General features: G+C 34.9%; 1 protein-coding gene across 1 annotated transcript in view; it reads left to right on the top strand.

The window, feature by feature from the left end:
- The window catches only part of KIAA0825, a 373,094-nt gene that overhangs the window by 49,524 nt on the left and 305,751 nt on the right, over positions 1-17,819 (top strand). Inside the window, exons 3-4 of the mRNA XM_081088719.1 lie at positions 12,585-12,753; positions 15,942-16,599. Coding sequence (XP_080944845.1) covers positions 12,585-12,753; positions 15,942-16,599 — 827 coding nt within the window. The remainder of the gene's footprint in view (positions 1-12,584; positions 12,754-15,941; positions 16,600-17,819) is intronic.

Here is a 17,819-nt window from a genome sequence, read left to right as displayed (position 1 = left end):
TATTACATATGTGTCCTTTTTTTTTCCCCGCCCTTGACAATCCCCTGGCCTCCTCTACCCCCCAGTGTCTTATGTCCATTGGTTATGCTTATATGCATGCATACAAGTCCTTCGGTTGATCTCTTACCCCCCTCCCTCCTGCCCCCCAACCCTCCCTGGCCTTCCCGCTGCAGTTTGACAATCAGTTTGAGGTAGCTCTGCCTCTGTATCTATTATTGTTCATAAGTTTATAATGGTCTTTATTATCCATGAATGAGTTAGATCATGTGGTATTTTTCCTTCATTGACTGGCTTATTTCACTTAGCATAATTCTCTCCAGTTCTATCCATGCCGTTGCAAATGGTAAGAGTTCCTTCTTTTTTACAGCAGCATAGTATTCCATCGTGTAGATGTACCACAGTTTTCTAATCCATTCATCTACTGATGGGCACTTAGGCTGTTTCCAGATCTTAGCTATGGTGAATTGTGCTGCTGTGGACATATGGGTGCACATATCCTTTCTGATTGGTGTTTCTGGTTTCTTGGGATATATTCCTAGAAGTGGGATCACAGGGTCAAATGGGAGTTCCATTGAATTTTTTTAGAGAGAGTGGGAGGGAGGAAGGGAGTGGGGGAGAGAGATATGAGAGAGACAAATCCATTCATTGCCTTCTGCACTTGCCTCAATCAGGCCTGGGATTGAACTTGCAACCTAGGTATGTGCCCTTGGCCAAGAATCAAACCTGCAGCCTTTTGGTGCCTGGGCCAGCCAGCACTCCAACCACTGAGCAACACCAGCCAGGGTTATGAATATAATTTTTAAATTTAGCATGTATATGACTTAACCATCTTTTAGTGTATGTTATAATCTATGCTATATATAAATATAAGATAGCTATATTGAACTTTAGTTAATTATATACTTAGATAATTTATATATTTATATATTACATGACAGAGTTTCTAACTCAAAGGAAATTATAAGTGAAAATAGGTTAATAAGTCTCTTATATAAATTTCAGAGATAGTTATATTAAAACAAATTTTTAATATTTTTAAAAAGATAACCTTAATTCATAATAGCATTTAGATTCCCTCAAAACAAAACCAGCCACTGAACTCTGATGCTTTTGTTGTAGACTGCTTCAACTTTATTTGCTAACCCATCTGTAGTCAATTTCCCTCCTAGTCAATAAGAAATCATATTTAGAAGTAAAACAGTGATTAAAATACTGTATTTGCATTCATAAATTGTTATGGAGGTCAAAACTCAGATGTTGGTATTAAAAAGAAAATATGACAAGGAATATAAGGATATAATTTTTAAATTAAAAATATTTTATTGTCCATATATTAAAACAAACCTTGAGCAGAACCACCTCCAGTGACCATTGATCTTTACAGCGCATAAAATAAGGGAGTAGCTGTATGTACTGTATGCTACATTTAGAATCAAGTCTATTTTTCATCAAATTCAATTATGTTTTTATTATACTCTAGAGAATAAACATAATAGTATAGGGTATATATATTTTTAAAAATAAAATACTGAATAATAACTATAGTGCAGAAGAGTGTAAATCATTTATGCACTCATTTATTGCCTTCTAACAGAATAGCTTTTAGAAAATTGTATGTCATGACGAATCAGTTATGCCACACTTACAATGCAGTAGTTGAATTACCTTTGGCATTTTTTTATTTGAACAGTTCTATTTATCTCTCAGTGGTGTACATTGAATAAGAAATGTACATTTCCATGATATGGGTTTTCCCAATACTTTTTAAAGAAAAAAAATTATTAGTAATTCATTTTTAAAGATGGTATTTTTATTTCCTCTTTAATTTTTAAAGTTGTATTTCTAACAGTCACCTTGAGTTCTAAGTGTGAAATCCTTCCTTTCTTCTTAATGTCATCAGGTTTTATGAGCCACAGGGTCTATGCTTCCCCAAAGCAGTGATTCACCAGAATGGACCAGGGTGCCCGAAGGTCACTGAACCTTCACCTGCCCTTTAAGAGGCTGTCATTCTCTCAGATCGTTTTACTTTTACATCCTTGGTTCTATTCAAGTCAGAGCTAGGTGGCTCTTAGGTCTGACCGTGGAAATCAGTGAGAGTGAATTATTTACTTTCAACACAGATCAAATTTGGGGAAAAGAGGCTAAATAACTGACCAAAGAGGAATATATGAATGTTGTACCCACAGACTCAGTGAGTTCAGTAACTGAAAAGTGCAAACACAGTGAAATATTTTTTTAACCAAAGGACTTGTATGTATGCATATAAACATAACCAATGGACATAGACACTAGGGGGGGTGAGGGCATGAACAGGGGAGGGGGGCAATGGGGGGATAAGGACACATATGTAATACCTTAATAAAGAAAAAAATAATTAATTAAAAAACTGGGAAAAATTTTTTAAGCTGAATGGACCTTATTAGTTTAACAAGATATTGGGGTATAGAAGTTCTCTTGGGCTCACAAGTGACATAGGACAATTTTTCTCTTCTTAATGTGCAGTTGAACAGATAAAATTGTATCATTAAAAGTTTATGTACCTTCTATTTTCTAATTATAGACAATCTGTGTGAACCTCACAGGACATCAGTTTTGCTGGTCCTGGTACAAGACTACTTTTTTTTATGTAAAGAAAAAACAAATGCTGCCATCGATAATATTTGTCTGAATCTAGGAGCTCTTTTGTGGGAGTGGGGTGGAGGTGGTATTAACTTTTTGTGACAGAATATTGGATACATGGCTTCTATAAATTTAACCACGCTTATTCATAGAAGATACCTATTCCATAGATTTCACTTACTTCTCACATAATACTTCAATGTTTGTACTTATATATGAAAATTTTCTTTAGACTTTCCACATGATGGCATAAAGGTCTAAAAGTAACCAAATCAAATCTTCAAATATGCTATCAACTTTGGGTTTGTCATGGCATAACCACAAATCTGCCAGTGGACACACACACACATTAATATATTTTATGACCAAAGAAAATTATGTTAATGAGATATATCCACGCCGTTCCTTGAAGCTGTAGTACATCCTTTTTCTTTGCTGTGGAGTATTCCATTCTACAGTTTTGTTGTTTCAAGTCCAGGGCTCTTCTAAAAAATCTATTTTAGCTGGGGGACTGTCTAGGGCGGGGGGATAAAATGGACACATATGTAATACCCTTTGTAATACTTTAAGCAATAAAAAAAAAAAATACTAAAAAAAAAATCTATTTTAATGTTTAAATTTCTCATGCTATAAAAATAATCTTTAATCTCTGCCATGATACTGCTACCCTGATTTTAAAAATAAAAATTTGAACTTTCCATGAAAGCACCCATATGTTTTCCAAAACGTTTATATAAATTTCTCATAATTTTTGCCAGTGAAACATTTTTTTCCTTTTAACTATTTTGTGACTGAATAATAAAGACTGTGTGTTTTAAATCATGGAGTGTTTTATAAAAAAGCTTAAGTTTCAAGATTTTATGTCTCTTCTCTTTTTCTATTTCTCTCCTTATCCTCAACTGCACCAGCCTGATATTAATAGGCTCTTGTGCTTATGTTGTTTTTAAATATGTTTGTTTGATTATAGGACATCCCATCCTTTGGCAGTATGATGGTGCATATATACATACACACATATATACATGCACATATACATACACATACATGTGAGCATAAATGTAGTTGTGAGCAAAAAAAAATCTTATTTTTTATTATCCAAATAAATATAGTTTTAAAGTGACATGGCAGTAAGATTAAATATTCAGCACTGAATTTTCAGGGGTCAGGGTATTCGAACTACAGTGATTCAATTAATTCTCTTAAAACATTAAGACCCTTGCATATAATCTTTTTTTTACAAGGAGAAGCCTTTTCTTTACCTCCCACAGGTACATTTAGTGGCTTCCTCCTCTGCATTCCCTTAACACCTTATACATAACTCTTACCAAGTCTTACTGTATTATAGTTATTTATTTACATGTCTCTCTCACTGGACAGAATTCCTTTAGGGATGGGACCATGTCTTATTCGTGTTTTCCTCTCTAGATTACAGTGCCTAACACATAGTCACCGTTTAGTTAATGTTTGTCAAATATGCCTTCATTCAGTAAGTAATTTTTATATTTAAGGAACCTAGGTGTGAACACTGAATGAGAACATTACCACAGGTCCCTTTTTAAAAAGCATACTGCATATTGCATTTAAAAATGTTTTATAAATTGATTACATACAGCCACTCAGTAATGCATCCACTTGCACACCTCATTAACTTGGATAATTCTGAGTCATTATAATTAAGAACTTTGGGGTTCAAATTTATTAAGAAATGTTGAGACATGAAAAGGCATATAAAGTACTATAATAAACATTCATACACCCACTATTCAGTTTAAGGACTAAAACATTACCAGTACTGCTAAAGCTCATTGTGTACCTCTAACCAATCTCATTCCACTTCCATCCCCACCCTGGGTTTGGTGATGTTGGTCATTCCAACACATTGCCCTACACTTTTACCACCTATACTTGTAATCCTGAATACTGTGTAGCACTTATGTCATAGTTTCAATCTACTATATGGATAGTATCACAATGTGGTATTCATTGGTACCATTTTCCCCTCGACATTTTATTTGTTAGATTCAGCCATGTTGATAACTGTATTTCTACTATTCTATGGTTCTATTCTGATGAATTAATATAATTCACCATTCTCCTGTTGATGGATATCTAGGATATTTTCAGTGGCTTAAATATTACGAGTAATGTTAAAAAGATGCTTTAAAACGTCTTTGTGTGAATGTCCTTGGCGCAAATTTGGATATTTAAACTATTTAAGGAAGAGATTCTACTTCTGTTTTAGATTTTTTACATTTTTGGCCTAATGCTTGGGAACTAACAATAAACATGCTAATTAGATTTATATTTGTGTGGTTAATTTCTCATGACTAACCTTGCTTCTAAAGAAAACTTGAAGCAACTTACAGTTAAATAGAAAACACTTAAAATAAAGTCAAGTACCATGTTTTTCAGAAAACCTAGAGTAAAATCTGTATCCTCTAAGTCTAAGGTATGTAGACCTCTTCCCACGCAAGATTACTATCCCCATATTACTGTCATACATAAAAATATTACTACTGTATAAAAAATGTTACCTCTTAGATGTTGAAAATTAATTTTATGAAATTCTTTATTGTTTAAAGTATTACATATGTCTCCTTTTTCCCCCATTGACCTCTCCCCGGCCACTCCCACCCCCTAGCCACCACCACCCCCACCCCAGCACATGCCCTCACCCCGCTACTGTCTGTGTCCATTGGTTATGCTCATATGCATGTATACAAGTAGTACTTTGGTTGATCTCTTACACCCCCCCGCCCCCGACACACGCCTTCCCTCTGAGGTTTGAAGGTCTGTTTGATGCTACTCTGTCTCTGGATCTATTTTTGTTCATCAGTTTATGTTGTTCATTATATTCCACAAATGAGAGAGACATGTGATATTTATCTTTCTCCAGCTGGCTTATTTTGCTTAGCATAATGCTCTCCAGGTCCATCCATGCTGTTGCAAATGGTAAGAGTTCTTTCTTTTTTACAGCAGCGTAGTATTCATTTTGTAAGTGTACCACAGCTTTTTAATCCGATCATCTGCTGATGGGCACTTAGGCTGTTTCCAAATCTTAGCTATTATAAATTGTGCTGCTATGAACATAGGGGTGCATATATCCTTCCTGATTGGTGTTTCTGGTTTTTGGGATATAATCCTAGAAGTGGGGTTACTGGGTCAAATGGGAGTTCCATTTTTAACTTTTTGAGGAAACTCCATACTGTTTTCCACAGTGGCTGCACCAGTGTGCATTCCCACCAGCAGTGCACAAGGATTCCTTTTTCTCCATATCCTCGCCAGCACATGTCATTTGTTGATTTGTTGATGATAGCCATTCTGACAGGTGTGAGATGGTACCTCATTATTGTTTTGATTTGCATCTCTCAGATGATTAGTGACTTTGAGCATGTTTTCATATGTCTCTTGGCTTTCTGTATGTCCTCTTTCAAAAAGTGTCTATTTAGGTCCTTTACCCATTTTTTGATTGGATTGTTTATATTCCTTTTGTTAAGATGTACGAGTTCCCTATAAATTTTGAAGATCAGACCCTTATCGGATATAACATTGGCAAAGATGTTCTCCCATGCAGTGGGCTTTCTTGTTTTGTTGATGGTTTCTTTTGCTGTGCAGAAGCTTTTTATTTTGTTATAATCCCATTTGTTTATTTTCTCCTTAATTTGCTTTGCCTTAGCAACTGTATCAGTAAAGATATTGTTATGCTAAATGTCTGCTATTTTGCTGCCTATGGCTTTTCAAGATTTTTATAGTTTCCCGTCTTCCGTTTAAGTCCTTTATCCATTTTGAGTTTATTTTTGTGTATGATGTAAGTTGGTGATCTAGTTTCATTTTTTTTTGCATGTATCTGTCCAATTTTCCCGACACCATTTATTGAAAAGACATGCTAAAATCCTCAACAAAATTCTAGCAAATTGGATCCATTAGAAAGATCGCACACCGTAACTGGTTTGGCTCAGTGGATAGAGTGTCTGCCTGCTGACTGAAAGGTCCCAGGTTCAATTCCGGTCAAGGGCTTGTACCTTGGCTGCGGCCACATCCCCAGTAGGGGGTGTGCAGGAGGCAGCTGATTGATGTTTCTCTCTCATCGATGTTTCTAACTCTCTATCCCTCTCCCTTCCTCTCTGTAAAGTATCAAAAATAAAATATATTTAAAAAAGAAAAAGAAAGTTCGTACACTATGACCAAGTGGGATTTATTCTTGGGATGCAAGTATGGTATATTATCGGCAAATCAATAAACATGATACATCACGTAAACAAATTGAGGGGGAAAAAATCACATAACCATTTCAATTGATGCAGAAAAAGCATTTGACAAAATCCAATACCTTTTTTTGATAAAAACTCTCAGCAAAGTGGGAATAGAGGGATCATACCTCAACATAATAAAAGCCTATATGGGAGAAACCAAGATGGTGACATAGGTAAACACCGGAAAGTGCTGCCTCCCACAACAACTTCAAAAATACAATGAAAAGACAAAAAGGACATCATCCAGAACCACAGGAAGGCTGGCTGAGTGGAAATTCTACAACTAGAAGGAAAGAGAACAGCACACTGAGATTCAGAGGAGGCGCGGAAGTAAAGTGCAGAGGTACGGAGGTTCGAGCGCTCGGAAAGGGGCTGGCAACTGAGGACGCTGCTGTCTTTTTGAATCAGGAGGGAGGCACAAGCTCCCGACTGCTCTGAACTCCAGTTCTGGGAAGTCTCTGGGGACCCAGGACTCATACGGGGAGAAACTGGACTGTCTGGCAGCGGGCAGAACTCGGAACTCGAGGGCGGCTTTCCCTCAGAGGTGCTTGCAGCAATTACTGGGACACTGAGACACGTGGCCCCTTAGGGCAGGGCTGAGGATCAGCCAGAGCTGTTTGCTCCTCCCTGTTGATTCCCTGAGACCCCGCCCCACCTAGGCTGTGGCAGAGGCTTTTGCATATGAATGCCCTGGCCCTTTGCAATCTGAAAATTACCTAACAAATTACAGCTGGGCCAGACAGACCCAGAACTTCCAAGAGAAGGCCTAAGGCCCCACAGCATCTTGCATTGCTTCACAGTTGGGCCTCATCTGGGCACCTCCAAACCCCCAAAAAAGGAAGGGGAATCTGCAGATCTCTTCGTAGCTCCTGCTGGGTAGCCTCAGGCAGAGGCTAAATTAGCACCTCCTTAGATCCAAGAGCCAGTGTACCCAGTGGTCAGAGTAGGACCATCCAGATTACAACTCCTCAGATCCATAAGACACACACTTGAAGCAAGTCTTGCCCCAGAATTTCTCCCACTGCACACACAGCTGATTCTCACAGCCAATTGGCCTGGAGGTCAATTCCTCCCAGTGATAACTACAACCATCAAGGCTTAACTGCAAGAAGACTACAACAAAACTTTGCACAAAGCCTACAAAGGGGTGCACCAAGAGTGTCCACCTCAGGTAATTGGGGAGGCTGAGCCACTGGTCCCTATAGGACACCTAGCACACAAAGCCACTCTACCAACACAGGGAAGCATAAAAAATGCGGAGACAAAGAAACAGGTCACAAATGACAGAAATGAAGGAAAGCAAACGACTGGATATAGAGTTCAAAACCACAGTTAAAAGGTTTTTCAAGAATTTTCTGGAAACCGCCGATAAATTTAGTGAGACCCTGGAGGATATGAAAAAAGCCCAACTAGAAATTAAGCATACACTGACTGAAATAAAGAATAATATACAGAGATCCAACAGCAGACAAGAGGATCGCAAGAATCAAGTCAAAGATTTGAAATACGAAGAAACAAAAAATACCCAACCGGAAAAGCAAAAAGAAAAAAGAATCCAAAAATATGAAGATAGTGTAAGGAGCCTCTGGGACAACTTCAAGCGTACCAACATCTGAATTATAGGGGTGCCAGAAGAAGAGAGAGGGCAAGATATTGAAAACCTATTTGAAGAAATAATGAAAGAAAACTTCCCTTACCTGGTGAAAGAAATAGACTTACAAGTCCAGGAAGCGCAGAGAACCCCAAACAAAAGGAATCCAAAGAGGACCACACCAAGACACATCATGATTAAAATGCCAAGAGCAGAAGACAAAGAGAGAATCTTAAAAGCAGCAAGAGAAAACAAGTCAGTTACCTACAAGGCAGTACCCATATGACTGTCAGCTGATTTCTCAACAGAAACTATGCAGGCCAGAAGAGAGTGGCAAGAAATATTCAAAGTGATGAATAGCAAGAACCTACAACCAAGATTACTTTATCCAGCAAAGCTATCATTCAGGATTGAAGGTCAGATAAAGAGCTTCACAGATAAGAAAAAGCTAAAGGAGTTCATCACCACCAAACCAGCATTGTATGAAATGTTGAAAGGTATTCTTTAAGAAGAGGAAGAAGAAAAAGGTAAAGATAAAAATTATGAACAGCAAATACATATATATCAACAAGTGAATCTAAAAATCAAGTGAATAAAAAATCTGATGAACAGAGTAAACTGGTGAATATAATAGAACCAGGGGCATGGAAAGGGAGTGGACTGACAATTCTTGGGGGTAAAGGGGTGTGGGGGTGCAGGAAGAGACTGGACAAAAATCGTACACCTATGGATGAGGACAGTGGGAGGGGTAAGGGCAAAGGGTAGGGTGGGAACTGGGTGGAGGAGAGCTATGGGGGGGGGGCGGGGGGGAGAGGAACAACTGTAACAATCTGAACAATAAAGATTTAATTTAAAAAAAATAAAGCCTATATGACACACCTACAGCCAACATCATACTCAATGAGCAAAAATTAAAACCATTTCCCCTAAGAACAGGAATAAGACATGGATGCCCACTTTCACCATTTCTGTTTGACATAGTACTAGAAGTACTAACCATAGTGATCAGACAAGAAGAAGAAATAAAAGGCATCCAAATTGGAAAAGAAGAAGTAAAACTGTCATTGTTCGCAGATGACATGATATTGTACAGAGAAAACCCCAAAGACTACATCAAAAAGCTACTCGACTTAGTAAATGCATTTGGCAATGTCGCAGGATACAAAATGAACACCCAGAAATCTATAGCCTTTTTATACACCAATACTGAACTCACAGAAAGAGAAACTAAAAAAACAATCCCATTTACCATTGCAACAAAAAAATTAAGATACCTAGGAATAAACTTAACTAAGGAGGAAAAAGACCTGTACTCAGAAAACTATAGGACATTGAAAACAAAGATAGAAGAAGACATAAACAAATGGAAGAATATACCGTGTTCATGCATTGGTAAACTCAACATCATTAAAATGTTCATACTACCCAAAGCAATCTATAGATTCAATGCAATCCCCATTAAAATACCAATGGTAATTTCACAGACCTAGAAAAAACTCTCAAAAATTCATACGGAATAAAAAAAAAAAAAAGAAAAGAAAAGATCCCGAATAGCTGCAGCAATCCTGAGAAAGAAGAACAAAGTTGGAGTGATATCAATACCAGATACCAAGCTATATTACAAATACACTGTTCTCAAAACTGCTTGGTTTGGGCACAGACATATAGATCAATGGAACAGAGCAGAGAACTCAGAAATCGACCCAAGCCACTACGCTCAATTAATTTTTAATTTAACTTTTACCTCAATTAAGGGAGATAAATTGTCAGATTACATACAAAACATTCATTTTAAATTTTGAAAATATTTCTTTTGTATAATAATCAGGCAATAAATCTTTAGACTTCAAACAATTGCACTTTGAAAATAAGACCGTAGTGAATGGCAGAATGACAAGATGGTTAGCCAACTAAAAAAAAAAAAAAAAAAAAAATCAGTTGCAGATGAGTTCTGACATTTTGAAGTTTGTGACAGAATACTTTTAAAAGAAAGCGCAACTGTCTTAGTGTCTATCAATGAGGGAGGTCCTCTGAAATGCAACTGCTCTGTCTCTATATCAGTGCTTGGACAAATTACTAAAATGTCTAGCCCTCTATAGGCTTTACTGTATCTATAAATTGTAGTTACTGGCCTCTACCCAGAGTCAGAGGTTAGAGATTAGCCCAAGAGCTGAGTCCTTACTGAAACAGATGTGTTAGGTAGACTAACACATACCATTTTGTGTTCCTTCAATACCATTTTCTCTGAGCTCATTCCAATTCACATTGCTGTGATCTATTGGATTTCATTGAATGTGACACATGAGGATGCTATAATAAAGACTTTGATAAAGGGTTTCTAGAGTCAAGGTGCATGTTTAGGGCATTGTGTTTCTTAGTCCATAGAAGTTGTTATGAAAGTTAAGAAAATATATTCCGGCCGAAACCGGTTTGGCTCAGTGGATAGAGCGTCGGCCTGCGGACTGAAAGGTCCCAGGTTCGATTCCGGTCAAGGGCATGTACCTGGGTTGCGGGCATATCCCCAGTGGGAGATGTGCAGGAGGCAGCTGATCGATGTTTCTCTCTCATCGATGTTTCTAACTCTCTATCTCTCTCTCTTCCTTTCTGTAAAAAATCAATAAAATATATTTTTTAAAAAAAAAGAAAGAAAGAAAATATATTCCGATCTCAAGTCAGACTTAGAACTGGCATCCCTGAATAAGGCTGTTTCACGAGGAAATTGAGTACCCTGTGGTCAAAGGAAGTGCTGTTTTTCTTGTAAGTTCTTTGTTTCCATGGAAAGGCTCTCTGGATCACAGAGTGTATTTGTTTCAAGATAATTCAGTTTCAAGTCACTCATGCTCAGAAGTCTCCTGAAAAGCCTTCCTTCAAGTTTTATAGTGAATGTTTTATAGGCAACACATACCTGATGAATTTTGAAAAGTCATTCATATGCCATCAATTTTAATAATCAGAGCTGGGTTTCCAAAGCCTACATGGTTCTGTCATATGGCATTTGTAATTAATAACAATGCTATTTTAAAACAGTAAGAATATTTTAATAATAAATCTTTCTTAACACTATTAAGAGGCAAATGCTTAGCTGTAAATTATGGGTTGAGGAGATTCAGCTTCAAATGAATTTTCCTTTTTTTTTTTTTTTTTTTTTAAGCTTTCTTGCAGTTTAGATATGCTGCCATCAGGTGGTAGTAATATGTCACATCCATGTGGCTCCACAGATGACATTCTGCTTAAGGTCACCAGTTTAACCCACAAAGATTTATAATCATGAATGTACAGATTTTTATATAAAAAATAGAATAACATAGTATATCTATTTCATATCAGAGCTAAGGATACTTTGAATGAAACTTTAAAAACTGGTATATATTGGAAGGTTCAATTGGATACATTTTCTCTGTTCCTAGTTGTTTGTTTATTTAATGAAGATTTAGAAAACATAGAAAAATAAAATTAAAAGCACCAAATTTTATAATTCAAAGATAATTGCTTTAACCTGTTGTTTCATTTCCTTGTAGTCTTTTTTAATTTGCAATATTCAGTATGTTTTTGTTTTTTGTAGTAGAGTTCAATGGCAGGAAGAGTACTTAGCTATCGTAAGAGTGTATATACAGCATATATATTTTTCAACTTTTAAAATGACAAGCTGATGGTATCTGCTTTGTGACCTCTTAATATTCCATTTATTGAAGTTTTTCATAATTTTATATAGTCATTGCCTGTTAGTAGACTATGTACATTTCTGGTCTTCAGCCATCAAGAGTATTTTGTCTCTGCCTTTTATCCACTGCCTATCAAGAAGACCATTATTTCATTGTATCTATACTTCATATTTGTTTTAACACAAAAGAATTTCTAATTTATCTCTGAGCAGCTAAATATCTTGTATTTCCTCTATTGCATTTGAAATGAAACTTCCAGAAAATTTGAACTTTCAGTTTCAATTATGATTGAAAATATATAGTCTCTTTGTTATTATTTCATATCATATGAATGTTTTATAATTTTATAAATTGTATGTGATCAGGTACCACATATAAACATTTCAGGGCCTGTGATATTATGAGATGAAGCTATTACCTACTTTCTACCAAAATAATTTTTTCTTTTCTTTTTTATAGCATAGAACATTGCATTAAAGAAATACAGTCCGAAGTCAACAAACAATGTCCAGATGTGCAGTTGCAGACAACAACTGACTGTTTTGAATGGTTAAATAACTATAATTATAATTCATCCAAGTCACCTTCTGTTCCCCATGGAGATCTGATAAAATTTCTCAAAACACTGGTAAAAAATGTATACATATATATCTTTGCTTTATAGTGGAGTGGGATGGGTGAACAAGGAATACAATTTATTCAATTTCTATTTGTAAATAATATTTATTTTAGTGACCAAATTAGCTTGGCATTTCTAGGGATTGGGGCTTATGTTTTGTTTTGTTATTGTATCCCCAATGTAATCCAGTGAACTATTTGGGGTTTTTTTTCTATGATTTTTATCAATAAAATGAAGTTTTATATAAGTGGAGATTAAACATAACTCTTGGTTGATTTATAATGTAATGTATACCACAAAGTATATATCTACCACATTTGTTTACCAGAAAAGTTTATATTGCTTACATTTTGTGTTCCTTCAATACAGTTTTCTCTGAGCTCATTATTAAGCATAATCAGATCACAATTGATTGCATCTATTAAGTAGCCTTGTCTTATCATTCCCTTCATCCTTAACCTGCAGGTATGCCCAGTTATTTTCAATCAAGGCAGCAATTTCTATGAAGCCACTGTTAATTGATAGAGAATTATTACATTGGTAATTTCTTGATACTGACGACCCTCTATGTTAAATAAGATTTTGTAATCTTCAATAAAAACATTTATTTTATGACTCCTGTATCCACAAAGGTGGTTAGCTTGCAAAAACTATTTCCCAAGAAACAGCACAAGTGTTAGAAAGCAGTATTTCCATAGCTATGGTTTTGATTTAATTTAGGGGAAAAAGGGGGCACCGTTTTTGTCTAAACATCAAACATTGACTAAGGCAGATGTGGAAAATATCTTGAGGTTGTAGATGGCTTAGGATGATAGAATCAGATGAAAATAGTTTTTGGCTGTTGTTATTATTGCAGATGTCTCTTTAATGTTTAACAAGTAATAAATGAAAGAGAAAGGAAGACTATGTGCCCTGAAGCCTTATTCTTTTAAGAAAATCCTCTCACCCATTATCTCTTGAAGGTGGAGCCTTGAAGAATAAATATGGATATAGTTATTCCTTTAATTTCTATTAAGAGACATGTGTATTGAATTTCATTAATATTGATGTAATAATGCTTTCTCATTTAATTAAAAGCAAAAGCTTTTAATTATCTTTTAATCTGTCACACATAAGTCATTCTGTATTCACTGCAGGGCAAAAGCTGCCTTAGTTTTGCTCAAATTCATTAGACTGATAGACTTATTTGAGATCTAGGTTTTTTTCACATAATTGATCATGTTATTTTGAGGGAAGAGCACATTATTAAAACAGATCCAGATTAAAATGACCTTATTATCAAGTTTTTACTTGATAAAGTTGTCCATCATTTGTCCAGCATTTTTCATACAAATATTTTTTTCATAGAAAATTTTCTATTTATTACTTATCTAGCTGTTTAAATAAGAAACAGAGGTCCTCATTATAGCAATTATCCTGAAGTTATTTTCAAAATGTAAGCAATCATACTAAATACATATTTTAAACCTCTGTAATCTATTATACTTGATCAAATATTTACAGTTATTTACCACCCTCTATTTTAAATGAGAAACCCAAGATTGCAGCACTAATATGATTCACTTGCTTTATAGAATTTACTAAAATACTGATGTCCTGGACTCTAAGGACATTTCTTTTCCATAAGTATCAAAAGAACTCAATCCATGGAGAAGAAAGAGAAGGTGCCGAAAGGCCAGTACACTTTATGACTCCACAGAGTGTAGCAGGTTGAATGGGGACAAGGAGAACAAAGCTGGGGATTCATGCTGGATTCTACACTTTATTGTGTGTGATGTTTAGAAAGTCACTTAACATCCACTTCAGTGTCCTTATCTGTAGATTGGGATTTTAAATATCTATGCTACATTTCCATAATGAATAAGATAGAGACTGTATAGAAAAGTGCTTTTAAAACATTTGTTTTTATTGATTTCGGGAAGAAGAAGGGAGAGGGAGAGAGAGATAGAAACATCAATGATGAGAGAGAATCATTGGTTTGCTTCTTCCTGCACACCCACTACTGGGAATTGAGCCAGCAACCCGGGCATGTACCCTGACCAGGACCAACTGTGACCTCCTGGTTCAAGAGTCAACACTCAACTACTGAGCAACAGTGGCCAGGCGAAAAAGTGTTTTTTATATTATAAAATACAGTATTAAATCAGACATTACAGTGCTTAGAATGACTGAAAGCACATTCCTGGAATTTGTCGAGGAGTTGTAATCTGTGGTATCTTTGTCAATAAAAATTTCAAAAACTTCCTGATCTTATGCCATTTGAGCCTTGCTTCCATTTTTCTTGCATTCGGCTTGTTGCTACCTAGAGAATATAAGCTAATTTCAGTATTAACTGAAATACACATAATTAGGGAAGTCATCATGTAAAGGGAATGTGTACATGTAAAATTTAAAGTCCAGAAAGAAAGTAATTTTTTTTGTCCCTTTACTTTTCATAATTACACCTACCATTGTTTTCTCTCAGCATGAAAAGTATAATGAAATTCTCTCATAGCGTCTTTTGGGGAATGATTCTGAGAGTATTGTTTCCCTATTTTGACTTAGTTATTTCTTTGGAGAGAATTGAAATTTTCTCAGATTAATTTCCAAAGTAAAATCTTTCTTGACATGGCTCTCACAAAGGAATTTAAATGAAAGTTAAAGTCTTTAAATGTGTTAAATTTTATTTCTCAGGATGGCAGCTATTAGTAACCCCTGGGCACATGCTATATTTAAAGGTCTCCATTTTTATATTCATTTGGAGTTTTATATAAGTATACTCATTCAGGCATGAAAATTATCCACCAGCAACTAATTAGGGTGTGATCTTGAGCTTATTTTAGGAATACACTTCAATTGATATTTTATTATAGGTTTTTCTTTAGAATTTTCGAGCTGCGGTTTTTATACTACCTACATTATATCAGTGGTGGATAACAATGAAGGCTAAAATCTATATGTCTAGAAATCTAATTGAAAATATAGTTCATCCTCTGGGCTTTGCAAATTTAAACAATTCATAAAGCTAACACTCTAAAATGTCTGACCTGATTAAATGTCAAATGCAAAAATAAAAAAAAAAAGCCCACCTTGAAGAGCATCAGAGTATTAATTCTAATTTGAAATGAATTATCAAATTTTATATGACTGTAGAAATCTTTTTTCCTGCTACTCCTTTAATTAATCACATTTCTAACGTTATAATTTCCTTCCATTAGCAAGATTTGTTGAAGAATGAACAAAATCAAGAAGAAATGATATTGGATTTACTTTGGGACCTCTCCTGTCAGAGCAGCATTTCATTTCCATCAACTCTAAGTTGGACATCTTTCCACTTCCTCTCTAGGACTTCTCTTCATTCTGTTGAAGATCATTCCTCTATGGATGTAAAGTCTATATGGGATGATATCAGATTACATCTTCGACGCTTCTTAGTGGGCAAATTACAAAGCCATAATGAAATAAACAATTTGCAGCAGAAAATTCTGTTGAAAAATCAGTGCATACAACAACTCTTGTTTCTTTATCCAGAATCAGAAGTTATAGTCAAGTATCAAAATATACAGAATAAACTTCTGCAGAACTGCTTTCCTTCTTATAGCAGGGAATCAAATTTAGATGTAATGGTTCATGGATACCAAAGTACAATGCTTAGGTTATACTCAATGATAGAAGAGGATTTTAACACACTGCATGAAATTTTAGCTCCATCCTCAACAGTGAAATTCATTAAAGAAACCTACCTGGATACTGTTACAGAAGAAATGTCAAAATTTCTTGCAAATTTTTGTGAGCTGCAGTTCAAAGAAAGTGCTGCCCGAGTGACTAAAACAAGCAAGAGTTCCAGCAGGCACAGAGGAGCAGTGCATGCTTTGGGTTAGTGACTTTTAAAATTTCTGTTTGTCTTAACTTAAGGCTTTGATATCTTTAATTTTCTAACATTTTTCTATTTAGTTAAACCTAATTGAAAACTTGAAAATAAGTAAGAAAATAAATATTATGAAATTTATTTACACATTTTTCATATGCATTTCCTTTTCTGTAAGTATAGTAATAGAAGTGTTTTCTTTCCTGTTGTTTAAATTATTAAAACTAATGGAAATGTAAGACAAAAATATTGCCAATAGGAACTTTGGTTTTTTGATTGCATAAATTTTTCAATGAAACTGTGTGTCTGTGTGTATATACACAGTGCATATACATATAAACACACACATATATCTATATAATGGAAAAGTATTATTTTTAATCCATTGTATGTTCCAAAGCCGAAGTATTACTACATAAAAAGAATTCTTGAAAATTTGTTGAAATTGGCATTATTTAGAACTGGAGGTTTAAGATTATAATATTTCAGTCAGTCAATTCCAATAAAGAGCTATTATGAAATACTAATTATAAAATTATATATAATTGGTTACAGAGGCATAGCAATTTAACTACAGCTGATTTTAAAAGTTCCTTTAATACTGCTATAAAATATATACAAATAGAAGATGATTTGAAAATCCCTAATTTTATTCAAAATAGAGACAAAGGAAAGAAACTATTGTGATGCAATTAACTCTTTCCTGTCATCATTTAAATTTCCCACCAGTGGAGAAAAATCAAGGTAAAAAACATAATTATTTTGAAAATTATGATTAGACATGCTTTTACATAAGACTCAGGTATATTTCTAAATAGGTTTGTAAACTATATTTTTTAAGTATTTGAAAATTATCATTTGCTGAATTGCTATCTTTGACTTCGTGATCAGTTTATACAAATTTATATAGCTCACTATATTTTTGCTTATCTTCCTTAATAAAATGCAAGAGTACCAAATTACTCTGCTATATGAATTTTCAAATAATTGAATGTTTTCTCTTGAAATTTTCTGTTTTCCTCCAGAAGTTGTAACACATCACAAAGTAGAGCTGCGTCAGCCAATTTTAGGTGATGTCAGAACATAAAATAGGTTAATTCAGGAACAGTGCAATTTTACTCAAAGCAAATAGATTTTCATTTTAATTGTTAACACAAATTTTAAAAGCACTACATGAGTATACTTATTTTCTAAATTTCTTATATTCTCTAAAAGAATTTCTGCTTTC

The sequence above is a fragment of the Myotis nattereri genome, assembly GCF_964212035.1.
Source record: "Myotis nattereri genome assembly, chromosome: 4".
NCBI lineage: Eukaryota > Metazoa > Chordata > Mammalia > Chiroptera > Vespertilionidae > Myotis > Myotis nattereri.
The sequence above is the reverse complement of the archived record's forward strand: the minus strand, read 5'-3'. Positions and strand labels throughout refer to the sequence as shown.